Source organism: Eulemur rufifrons, chromosome 7 (assembly GCF_041146395.1).
Source record: "Eulemur rufifrons isolate Redbay chromosome 7, OSU_ERuf_1, whole genome shotgun sequence".
NCBI lineage: Eukaryota > Metazoa > Chordata > Mammalia > Primates > Lemuridae > Eulemur > Eulemur rufifrons.
Genome location: NC_090989.1, coordinates 160,003,688 through 160,016,999, shown reverse-complemented (window position 1 = coordinate 160,016,999; position 13,312 = coordinate 160,003,688). Strand labels below are relative to the sequence as shown.

Here is a 13,312-nt window from a genome sequence, read left to right as displayed (position 1 = left end):
ACCCTATTTGCATCTGATTTTTAGCCTTTTATAGCAATGAAGAATAAAAGTGAATATAGAGCAATTTATTTGGAGGGAATTTTTAAAAAGTGCCCAAATCAGAATGCTAGTTTATTTGAAAAGCACAGATAAAACCATTGAATGGGAACTGGCAAAGGTCTCTATCATAAGACAAAGAATACAAGATTTATTTTAAGTATTGATTCCAGTGAGCATCACACCTTTGGATGTATCCAAATAATCTTTTCACCTAGAAAGCTTCTTAAAATACAGATTTCTGGGTCCCATTTCCTAGAGATTCTGATTCAGTTGTTCTCCTGTGGAGCCCAGGAACCTGTGATTTTGAAGCCTGCTCACAGATTCTAGTGTCAGGGTTCAGAAGATTCCACTTCGAGAAATGCTAAATCCATGCTCTTCCATTTTAAATATGGGAAATGAGCTTAACAAGATGAAATGATTTGCCCAGAAATGAACATTTTGGATGTGTGCAGCATCATTCCCCATTTCTGGGCCTGAATAGACATCTTTAATCAGCTGTGACACATGCTGACTTCTCAACCCAGCTGTCCCGGAAGCTACTTCCACCCTGTCTGAGTTGGCCCTTGGTTGAGACTTTGTTGCCTCCTCTGGACTATCCTGAGGCCACTCAGTCACAGATGATAGAATAGGACCCAAACCGAAACCTTCTGATCTCTGTGCTTTTGACAATATCACAGTCTCCTTTACATGTCCTTTCCCTCACAAGTTCCATTTTTATCCACATTTAATTGCATAGAACTTTTGGAACAGGGCATGGTGTGAAAAACTGAAATGATTAATAAAAAAAATTATAGATTTATAAATACATTTAATTATTTGCTGTCTTTTGGCTGACAAATAGAATCCATCAGGCACCATTCACCACTTCCCTTGGATTACGGCATCTCAGGGAGTGTGTTATTCCTTTTAATTTCCAAGAACTTATTCAACTATTAAGAGTGTGCAAAAAAATAATGCTGCTCAGTGAATTAAGATTGAGTATGGCTTCGTTCTAGGATTGACACACAGAAGCTCAAGAGACGGAACCCACTGTATTTATAAAGCCGGTCTCGCCAAGCCTTGCTGTAGCCACACTGCAGATAAGCAGCTGAGAAAGCCAGATAGCAGAGCTGGAGGCCACTGCAATTCAGTTCCCACCCGGTGATAAAGCACAAATAGATTAGACCTGTGCAGAGCCAGATGCGTGCACAAGAAACGCTTGCCAATGCAAATAAGACTAAAACAAGAACACATTGTTGGAATTTCTGCAAGTTAGTTGTTAATCAACTAGATCATGGCATATTAGGGCCTTTTAACACATGTTTTTGACATCTGGCCCTGCGCAGCTGACAGTTAAATTAGTTTTGTGATTGACGGAGAAATATTTTGTAGTATTGAATCATCAATAACACTTAAAAACATTATAGTGCTTGCTGATTTTTTTTGTCATCGATGCCCAGTCAATAGTACAAGTGCTTAGAACAAATCAACTTATTTTCCAAATGATTCTGACACCTTGTGGCTGTTAACACGCCTGCTTAATTTTATTACCCTTCCTTTGAAGCCAAGATGATCCCTCATTTGAGTTCTCCTTCCTTCCTTCAGCCTTTTTAATTGCCTGTAGTATGCCAGACCGTTTGCCTGGCACTGGCTCAAAAGGAGTCGTAGGATTTTAGTGCTACCCTCTGGGAAGCAGAGCTGGGGGGACCGACACGTGGTGAAACCGTGTGAAGGGTGCTGAATGCGAGTAAGTGCCACATGATCCAGCCACAGGGATTCCTGGGAAGGTTTCCAAATAGTGAGGTGACTTGGTCAGTTTGGAGCCTTAGAAATGTCACTCCAACAGTCATGTAGTGGAAGTGATGGGACAGAGGGGGCCTGGTGGCTGGGTGATCGGGGGTAGGGTATGTAAAAGGCAGCCCGGCTCAGTTGCTGAAATCATTAAAAGCCCTTGAGAGACTGACCACACACCGTGGCCATTTCCTTCTCTTGCAGATCAGGTAATCATCCGCCCGTCATTGTCATGGGTTGAGGAAAATAGGACTGTAACTGGAATCAAGAAGAAACAAATACAGACAATTGATAGACTCACTTGTTCTATTTCCGCCCCTACTGTTGTAATAATATACTTCACTTAAAGTGTTTTTAAATAATTGCAAAACAGTAATGATAGTTTTTTTTTCCTTGAAAGCATTAGATACATAAGTTATTTTCACTGGGGTAGAACAGATCCTTGGGGGATCTTAAATCACAGGCTGAGTGTCTTCCCTCCGCATTAAATACTGTATTACAGTTGTCTTCTGTATCGGGCATTGTCTTGTACTACATACTTATAAAAATATAAAAGATAATATCAGCATCCTTAGGCACAGTTGTTGCACCAATATTTTTTAACATGGTCATCCAAAAGGAAGTTCAGATATGTATTAGATACTTTGAAACTAATTTCAGAGATATAAATCAAGCTTCACTCAGATGGAATTTTCTTTCTTTTCTTTTCTAAAGGTTTTACTTTGATATTAGTCAGGTTCCACGTTTTTGGAAAACATATCTACCAGGGTAGTATTTCATTTCAGTATGAAAGTAAAAGACAGACCCTCACATCTCTTAGATGGCTCCAGGCGTATTTCTGTGGCAGTGTGGTCTTGTGAGTATGACTGAGAATGAGAGCCCTGGATGCCAGGGCGGGCCTTTTGTTTCCGAGCTGGCCGCCTTGCCTCTCTGAGCTCTGGGTTTCCTCCCCTCTACACTGTCACCAGTGGCACCGGTTCTGCCTTTGCAGGTGTGATGAAGGCTCATGAGGAGGGCACATCACAACACCTCATGTGCAGTAAGCCCTCAGTGAAGGAAAGCTGCTGTTTGAACTTTGTTCAGACTGGTTGAGACTGAATTCAGACTCTACTAATAGTAAAGAAACCATTGGAAGAAAAACACAGAAATAAATATCCCCAGACACATTGGAAAATCTATACACAGTAGGCTGCTTATTTTGTCTCAAGTTCTCACTAGGGGTCCAGCCCTAAGTCTGAGAGGGCCTCGGTCCTGCTCTCCTTCGGTCCCCTGTCTAGCTGGAGAAACCAAAGCAACTCTGTCTTCAGAAACCAGAAAAGGCTCTTTGATGCCAGCTGGGGAGGCTGAGCAAAGGGGGCTGAGCCAAGAAGTCTGTTCTGCTTCTTCCCCTTGCCTGTGCAAGACTTTGGCAAGTCTAGAGTCTTGGTGCCTGAACCTCCCTCTTCTAGACCTGCCCTAGGAATTTGCTAGATATCACCATGAGCCAAGAACAGCTTCAGAGCTTAAGCATTAAGATCCCTTGCAACCCTGTGATGCTAACTTTTATTAACAAGTCAAAAACTGTCTCTGCTGTCTTTCCCCAATGCTGTTATGCTTAGCCTTTCTCTGCAAACCCAATTTTGAGTTTCTTGTGTGTGTTGATTCCTGTAGAGCATTTCATAGATGTGTTGCCTCGTATTTTCTTTTGTAGTGTGCTTTGGCATGCACACTGATGAGTTCTCACCTCTTCTGTTTTGACTGTTGCCTTGCAGGAGAGAATAATTGAGCGCTTGAAAGAACAGCGAGAGAGAGATGATCGGGAAAGACTAGAAGAGATAGAATCCTTCCGAAAAGAGAACAAAGACCTGAAAGAGAAGGTCAATGCTTTACAAGCTGAACTGACTGAGAAAGAGGTGAGTCTGGAAAAACAAATGAACCACATTGATAGTCCTCATAAACCAATATTCATCACAGCTGCAAGAGACTAGAGACTCAGTTGGAGGGATTGTGTGAAGGCTGGGGAATGTGGGAACCTTTCTTTTATAAAACTGCCTGAATTCCAAGGGAACTATTTCCTGTAACTTCATTCATCAGTGATGCCCTGTGCATGTCTTCTGTGCTCTGCTGACCATATACAGTGTAGCTCCTTGAAACTTTTATGTCTTACCACGTTGGCTTGGCTTAGAAGATTGTGTAGTTTTTCAAAGTCCCATGATCCTTTGCTTGAGATAACAACAGCATTGATAATAATAATCATAATAGCTCTACTTTATTGAGGGTCTGTTATATGCTAATCCTTTTGTTGGATGCTTTACATTCATCTGTGTTTCTCAAAGGGTCGCCCAATACCCTCAGGTTAGGAGATGTGATACCATGTTGGACACAAGGTATAGGTTACATGTGGCTGCTTTCCTGGAATATTATTTTTACATTATAGTAAATAAAACAGTATTTTTTATACAATAGCAAACATGAATATAGAACATAAAAGTCATCTGCAGTTTTAATGTAAAACAATATACCTTAAGCAAATTTTTTGCTTGGGAGTTATGGAGAGGATGCTTTGGGCTGTATCCCCTGTACCCTAAGGAATACCTATAACCCTATCAGTTTTCTTGGGGATACTTTGGTGGAGAACTAGGAGAAGCAGTAGTATACATTATTTTATTCAGTCTCCACAACTCTGAGATATGTGTCATTGTCTGCAATGGCTCCTTCACACTGATTTTTGTCTGCAGGGAATGTCCATTTCTTTTAGGACTGTTATGGGCCCTTCCACCCTGTCAGATTGTACCCCTGCACAGTGGTCTGTTTGCTAGGTCCACAGTATTACTTCGCCCTTTGGATATTGATAATTCCATACAAATTAAAGTCTTGTCTAAATTAGCAATCCAGATGAAGGAGGAAAAGAGTTGATGAGTAAGAGGAGTTTTGAGGATGCCCAGAAGCAAAATCCATATTCCCTAAAATTTAAGCCCACTAGTTTTTCAGAGAAGAGATTATTTCTTTGATATGAAAATAAAGAATTTAAGTCTTCTTCCTATTATTTCACTGCTAGGTCTGACTTGCAAGATCTGTGGGTTGGCACCTTAAAACCAATGCATATACTTCCAAGTAAAAGATACCTTGATGACGCTGGAGCACGAGCTTTAAATGAAAAGAGCTTTGTAAACGGTGCCAATGTTGTGTGCATTTCAGACAGGCATTTTAAGAAACCTTTATTGTTCTTGTATAATGTGCTTGGCACTGGGCTGGGTGTGTCAGTCAGGATTCTGCTAGAAAAAACAGAACCATGTTAAAAAATTTAATCAGATTAAGAAATTTATTGCAAGGAATGGGTTTACACAGTTATGGAGGCCAGGCAAGTCTGAAATCCATCAGGTAGGCCATCAGGAAGGAAACTCCCAGACAGAAGCTGACGCTGCAATCCACAGGTGCAATTTTTTCTTCCTCATAGAAACCTCAGTTCTGCTCCTAAGGCCTTTCAACTGAAAGGATCGGGCCAACATCCAGTACTGAGGATAATCTCCTTCAAGTCAACTGATTGTAGATGTTAGTGACGTCTACAACACACCTTCATACAACACTTGGATTAGTAACTGGGGATTATAACCTAGCCCCATTAACTAAAACTGGCCATCACATCTAGCATTTAAAAATTTATAAAGAAGAAAAACATATAGTTGCTGTCAGCAGGGAGCTTATAATTTAGTTGATGATATGTCTTCACCATGACAAAATGACTGGATTAGAAGGTCCTTTATTATTTCTGTGGAAGTTGATATAGTAAAGAGCATTGTAATTCAAATTGTAGATGCAGGTTTGAGACCTGTATCTGCCTTTAATAAGTAAGGGACCTTTGATAAGACACTCAGCTAATGTGAACCTCAGTTTCTTGACCTGAAAAATGAGAATGGCTAACCTGTTCCTCAGAAGGTTGCTAGGAGCACCTTGCTTGATGGTGGTGACCTTCAACATCAGTGTCGTTCCAGTGCCCATGAAGCAGCCCAGCATAAGTATTAGGCAACTTCATTTACTAGAGACCGCATTATATTTAGTGTCTTCCTAGGTGCTGCAGTGATTTTGGGGGGAAAACTGAACATTTTAGTCACATAGTTAGGTGTTGCTAACCATTTCGTATTTGTTGATAAACATTGTCTTTCTAGGTAGTAAAGTCATGTTCAGTGATACCCACAAGTATTTATTTATGTAGTTTTTGGAATTTAGACTTTACAGCAAAGTGTTTGGTTTTTGGACATGATCAGTGACCAAAACAATTTAGGTAACCCCATGTCTGAGTTGGGGAGATTTCATTATATCTGTTGGGTCTGGATGACAAAAGACTGGAACATAAAGTTTCCTTTACTCTAAATTTTAAAATAATTTCATGTTTGATTCTCCAGAAGATGTTTGAATAGACATTGGTAATTTTTTGTGTTAAATCGGATTTGATAAAAATTTAATAGGATGGTTCTTTTCTATTTGATTGACCCTTTGGGGGAGGGGAGGAAGCCTTAAAGTCAGTAATTTCTTTCATATTCGTCTCAGGATCTGCATGGCCTGACAGTAATAAATGTGAATGGAAGGTTCAGAGTGTCTGTTTTGCTATGGCATGTAAAGACCACCTCGGGACTTACATCGTTAGCGTGGTTTTGAGGTGTGAAACGTGCATTTACTGACCACACCGTTTGGTCATATTCGATTCTATTGCAATTAGATCCCACTCAGTTCTGTAAGCTGGCCAACTTTAATTTCCTGGCCAGAGCTGACTATTGTTACCTTAGTAAGACTGTGTTTACCCTTTCTGTCTCCTGCACACTTTACTGCTGTGTGTAGAATCAATGTGTTCAAGTTGAAGACATTGCTAGTAGAACTTGCAGAGTTTTACTCACGAGCATTCTTTCTCTTTCAGTCTAGTTTAATTGACCTCAAAGAACATGCATCTTCATTAGCCTCTGCAGGGCTGAAAAGGGACTCCAAGTTAAAATCTCTAGAAATAGCCATCGAACAAAAGAAAGAGGAATGTAGCAAATTGGAAGCACAGTTAAAAAAGGTAAGTGAAGTCTAAGAAAAAACATGCCCATTTTAAAATGAATCTATAAAATGGAAAAGGAAGAGAAAATTTTTTTAAAGGAAACAAACCCCTTATCTTTTGCTGTCTGCTGATAAAAGAATTAATTAAACACTCTTAACTGCTAAGAAGTCTGTGTCAAATCTGTCTGTGAACCAGAAAAATTATCTTAGGTTTCCTGTCTAAAGAAAGCTTGAAAAATAGATGAAAATAGTAGCAGAAGTGAAAAATATTATTAAAAAAACCAGCCGTTACTCTCTGGGCAAATCTCAACTATCAAAAAAGATAAATAAAAATGTTTGCAACAAACCAAAGAATCCAGGGACCCTGTTGTATGTTGATAAGCTTTTACTAGTTTCAAAAGTAGGTCAATTTTTGTGTTAGAATTTTGTGAAAGTTTTCCTGGCATCATTAAATTTCTAGAAGTTCACCAAAATAATCAAATCCCTGGCATATCCAAAAATGGCCTTAATGTCTAAGAAAGCTTGTTGTATACAGAAGACTTTGGCAAAGAAAGCAGGATCTTTACATTGCGGCATTAACATGTTTTCTCTGACCTGGACATTTTTGTGGAGTGCATTTCCAGTCATGCATTGTTCCTTTGACTTTTTCCCTGTGTTGTTTGGTACGTCCGCACTCATTGTTCACATGAAACTCATAACATTATGAGTTTAAGCATTTTGTTTCCCTTCAACAACTTACAAACTTATTTAAAAAAGATGATAAGAATATAAACAATCAATAAAGCGTACAGTGAAATTCAACTGTATATAATTCGTAGCACACTGGAATGGGGATTTATTAGCTAAAATTATGAAAATATATGACATGATGGTCAAGGATGTGAGGGGATCACGTGTCTGTGGAGGAATTATTCTGGATATCTTAAAATTCAATATACTATTTGTATGAGGCACTATTTAACCGAAATGTGACTATACTGTGCTCACTTTACAGGACTTTTAGGAAATTGTCATGAGAAATTTCACACTAAGAAAGTCTTCTTACTAATGCAGGAAAAGATAAATATACAGGTCAAATTCTTTAATAACAAAACAGCAAGAAAATCTCTACCTAACAAAATCTATTTCCCAATCCACTCAACATCTCACTTATTTCAAACAATTTAGTTACGCAGAAATCTTGAACAATAAATAAAAGAATTTAGAATTGCCCATTTGAGGGTGTTTACATGGAGACTGACTTGGCTGTTTAAGCATTGGGTGTTTGATGCACATTCATGACTTATATAAATGTGCTCTGCAATGTTATACATGCCCATATATGTCAAGAAATAAACCTATGAAAGATAATTTTCATTTAATGAAACAATTTTGTGATCCTAAGGCAGGCTCCAGGATACCTCTGTAAAAGAGAGAAATTCATTGGCTCCTTACGGTGGTCATTTGTCCTGTCTCACCTCAGTTACAGTGTGCTGGGCCTGGAATGAGGAGGAGTTCAGGTAGACTTGGGCAGGAGAGATGCCCTCCATTCACTCTGATGAGCTGTTACGGAGATCAGGGTACCCCGTTTATTATTTCTGCAGCTACATGAGCGACACCCTCCTTTTTAGTGTAAGTCATCTATGGAATTTGAAATCCTCTAGTAATTAAAAGGAAGAGGTTCACATGTTGGTGCTTATAGTTTCCACGTACATGACTTGACTAGTTTAATAAATCAACATCTGTGCAATTCAGTATAGTTTCTTTCAACATAGCTGTGGTTTGCCCAAGAGATCACTTAGAGTGTGTGGTTTCCTTAGACTCTTAGGTAGACAGCATGTACTGAATTCACAGACCAAATCCTGTAAACATTTTAGCATTATTCCTGACAGCATTTTAACAGTCTACCAGGTAACCAGAATTAAAGTAACAAATATAGTTGTCTTGCTGTAAGGGACCTATTTAATTTATTAAAAGATAACTTATTTCCAGGCATACATATAATCTTTGCTTATGCTATCTCCTAAATGCATAGCACAGTGAGTTTTAAATAAGGTAATGATAATTTAAATATTTTTATGCCTAACCTGCAGATGCTGTTTTATTATGTTTGGCTCTCTGACATTAACTAAACTCAAAAGTTTAAAATATTTTTCAGTAGTCTTTAATTTCTGCTAATAAATAGTTCCATAAAAACCTCAAATGCCCATCACCTTAAAAAGAATTGAGATCTACATGAAATATTTGAAAATATAAGCCAACAGTATGTGAATATACATATAAACACATCATTTACTCATGGAAAAATAAGCAGCTATAAAAGCTTAAGGAGTGTCTGGGCCTCTTTTTAAATAAAGGGTATGTGACTTGTGAATAAAATATAAAGGTTTACTAAATGAAAGCTGAAAACATAATAGTTTTATTATGTCATAAATACACTATGAATTCCCAATGGAATTTTGCTCAAGATTTGTGAGCGTCCAGGTATTTTTGTCATAAAATCTACACAACATTGTAGAAGTGTTTAGTTGAACAGAAACCTTGTCTGCTACTGACACTGAAATCCAAATGGTGATTTAAATTTATTTTTGTCTTATGGACAATGCTTGACATTGGCAAAGTGAATTTTTACATAAAAGTTTGTGGAGAACATTCACACACACACACACACACACACACACACACAGTTACTTTTAACCCTTTACTATACTGTGTTAATTTGAGACATTTTCAAATACCTTGTGATGAAAAATGGTTATAGGCAGAAAAGGAACTACCTCTTACGCATTCCATCCCACCTCTTAAAAACAATAGTCAATAGTTCATGTCTGAGGAAATCCTTACTGATATCAGTGAGACTGATAAAATGATACTAGCCAAATAAATAAGGCATAATTGCTGATTATGAGTGTCCTTTTTGATTAAGTGCATTCATCAATCTTAAATAGATACCCAGGGGTTGAAGAGAGCTTTATTGTTGACGTGGGGATTATTTTGTCTTTCAAAAGGGTATTTGAGGTTCAAAATGTAGAAGTAAATTTATCCTGTGTGACCAGAAATCAATTGAGAAGCAACAGCAATTCAAAATGTCATGATTTATGCTCTTTAGTAATTTTTCAATTCAAATCATGCTTGAGGAGGGTGTTTTTTTAAAGCATGATAAAAATCATCATTTACATCCCCTAAGTTGAAGGAACAAGAAATCCAGGCTCTCTCTTAAAAAGTGTATCTTTGTTTAAAGCAAAGGAACAGTTTGTACAATATTTCACCTCTACACCTTGACATCAATCCCCAAATTCCTGGTGTAGGTATTTAAGAAATGTAACTTGGGAGTGCAATTTAAAAGAATATTTGGTACATTTAAGTACACAAACATTTAAATCTTCTGCACAAAATAGACAGGAGAGTACTGCAGATTCTAAAGCACTTGGAACATAATAGGATATTTTTGAAATTTATATTTTTTATTAATTCTGAACTAACAGTAGAAACTGGTAATAGGCAATGGATAATACTGTATTTTGGTTCCCTTTAAACTTCCTGCTGATTTAAAGTTTTTCTTCTCCCATTTAAGTTAATCCAATAATGTCTTGCTTACTGATATTTTGCTATTGCTAACCTGCTGTTTGCTAATAATCCATATTTTTCTGAAGTTAGACTGAATAGAAAATTCAGGCTTGTGTTAATATAAAAGAAGAGCTATAAATTCAATGATAAGATTTAATTAATCTTTTATTATTACCATCTTTGAAGTTCAGGTAATAAATTGCAGGCTTGGCCAAAAGTACTCCTTCTGATTCATTGCTGGAGACCAGCACTTCATGTATCATCAAAAGTGGACAGCTTTCTTTATTTCATGGGTTATTTAACTTGAGAAAGGGAAAGTAACACAAACCTTAAATTTCTTATTCCAGCTATTCTTTTTTAGGAGCCAAAGTCAACATTTGTATTTCCCTAGAGCTTCTCACTTTCACTGTGGAATGTTTAGAAACTGAAATTTCTCCTTTTTTAACAACCAGTTTGTCTGTGCGAATGCACTGGATTTGTTGAGCTAATGCTGTTTTTCTGGATCTTTCCTTCTTTCCCTGTCTGTGCTTCAATGCCTTCCCAACTTTGCAATGTAGCAAGCTGAGCAGTTGTTCAATCAGATGTACAACCCAGTAAGTCACTTCTGAAAGTTCCCGCTGTAACATATCAAAGCATGAGGATCCACTGATCACATGTCACGGTGTGCCATGCTAAGGAGGTTTCGAAAATATTTACGAGTCTCTCTCCATTTCCGTTCTGTCAAAAGAAATGATCTGTGCAGAGGCCACTGCCATTTCTTTTGAATGTGAAATTTAAAAATTAATAACTCAAGGAAATATTGCTAGCTCTGATATTACCTCCTTCTTAACTTTAGCTCTAAGGCTATAGAACAACAGAAGTCAGCTGACGATCTAGGCTTATAGAATTCTTCCTCAGATCCTGCAAACACAAACTTAGCTATGCCAAAAGGGATAATAGCACTGGTAAAATAACAAACAATTCAGTGTATGTAGTATTCAAGTGATAAAAGTTAAAATAGGTTTAGATTTAAAAATAGGGCTATGCTCTTTGAGAGTGGTAAATACCTGACATTATTGTGGGTTTTATAAGAGTTAAAAACATGCCATTTGGCTGAGGACAAACCATAATATAGTTTCCTAATAACAGATAGTAACAATTCTGATTATAGCTTAACAGAGTACAAAAAACAGGTAACTAGTAAAAATATTTATAAAATAGTCCAGATGCCACCACAATTTTTTTTTATCCTAATGACATGTGTGCATTTATATGAAGCAGTTTGTTTGTTTCTTTAACTTACTAAAGAAGAAAGGCTGTTTTGTTTTGTCAACTCAAGTGGCTTTCTGGGAAAAATATTTCATAAAGGTGGCTAGAATTTATCATTTGGCAGATGTGATGTGCTATCATGCATTCTAATTTCCACTATGGGAAGAAGGAATAGCATGGATAAAGCAAACAATTCAGCCAACAACTTTTGATTTGTTAAGCCTCTGCTCCAGCATATATACAGCTTGATATGTGGGATGCTTGCATACTTATGTAGATTCAACCTCCACCCTCCATTCATGGCAACAAATTTTATTTTAACAGAATTCCTAAAGCCGGTTGGAGCATCTTTGTTAGCCTCTTTTTCCAAATAGGGGTTTTAGCAGAGCAGCCAAAAAATAATCCACCCAAGTTTCTTTGCCCTTAGCATTTGAATGGAAGTCTTGATAAACAGGCTCAAGGCTGGAGAGGTAAAGACAGACAAGTAGGATTGGAATATCTTCATGCTCAAAAACTCACCTTGAGAAAAAGAAAAATGAATGTTTTCTTCAGATTGTTTAAAAAGTAAAAAGTAATCCCACTGAAATTGTTTCATTCTTACTAGTTAGGAAGAAAACCTAAGCGTATGCAGGACAGATAAACAAAGTGTTTTTTCCTGCAGCAGAAAATTGTACCAGGACCGTGATAGGAGTATCACTATCCCTGTCAGGATAGGCAGGACCATAGAAATAGCTCCGTTAATTTTTAGACCCTTTCCAGAAATATTGATAACATGGCATCATGAATGTTTTCTTCACTTCCCCCAGTGATGGGTCTCCAATACGTAAAAGCAAACTTTTCAGTCTTTTCAGTGACCAATTCAAAAGTCATTGACTGACTTTTCTCCCCAAGTTAATTAACCGAACCCATTGGTTTGGCATCCTGGGAATACAGCCAAACTCTCATTATTTTAACTCCCCCTGTCTGCAGATATTCTCAGGGCCCAATTCTTTTTGGACTGATAGGGATGCAGCATGATGGATTTTCTACCCTTAATAGTCTTTTTAAAAAATGACAATGTTTTTCTTAGCTATAAAAATAAAATATGGTCACAATAAAGAAATTGCAAAAGTATGGAAGGATATAGGAAAAAATAAAAAAAAAAATCACAGGACATTTCACTGCACAGAGATAATCACTAGAACATTTATTTGTGTGGTTCCCCACCCAGACATCTTTCTGTTGTTGCTGGTCTTTTCTCTCCCTTTCTCCTTCTCCTTTCATCTTTCTTTCCTCTCTCCTCTCCTTTCTCTTTCTTATTCCTTCCCTCTCTCATTTGTTCTTTTTTCTCTTTCTCTTTCTTATCTAGCACTCTATTTCTTTTCACCAAACTGTGTCAAAGTATTTATTCAGTTTTATTTCCCATTTTCTTAACATCATAAGAATTTTCCCATATAATTCGCTCTTCTTCCAAAATGCTATTCTAATGATTATATATTATTCTTCTATATTTACTCGTTCCTCTAATGTTGGTCATTTTTTCCGTTATTTTATTTTTTTGCTAGCTAAATAATGCTCTAAAGAACATCTTTCTATATTAATTTCCCCACGTTTTTATAGAATAAATTCCTGGGCCAGTGATTTTTAAAAGACCTCAATAGTTCCTACTATGTTGCATTTCAGAGAAATTTCACCTAAGCATACTTCCTCCAGTACT

At 37.3% G+C, this 13,312-nt stretch overlaps 1 protein-coding gene across 2 annotated transcripts in view; it reads left to right on the top strand.

Annotated features, from left to right (window-relative positions):
* The window catches only part of ERC2 (ELKS/RAB6-interacting/CAST family member 2), an 887,395-nt gene that overhangs the window by 424,021 nt on the left and 450,062 nt on the right, over positions 1 to 13,312 (top strand). For both annotated transcript variants that reach the window (XR_011233902.1, XM_069473718.1), the window contains exons 9-10: positions 3,561 to 3,701; positions 6,701 to 6,841. Coding sequence is in view for 1 of the 2 variants with exons in the window: in XM_069473718.1 (XP_069329819.1) it covers positions 3,561 to 3,701; positions 6,701 to 6,841 (282 nt within the window). In the remaining variant the exon portion in view is untranslated. The remainder of the gene's footprint in view (positions 1 to 3,560; positions 3,702 to 6,700; positions 6,842 to 13,312) is intronic.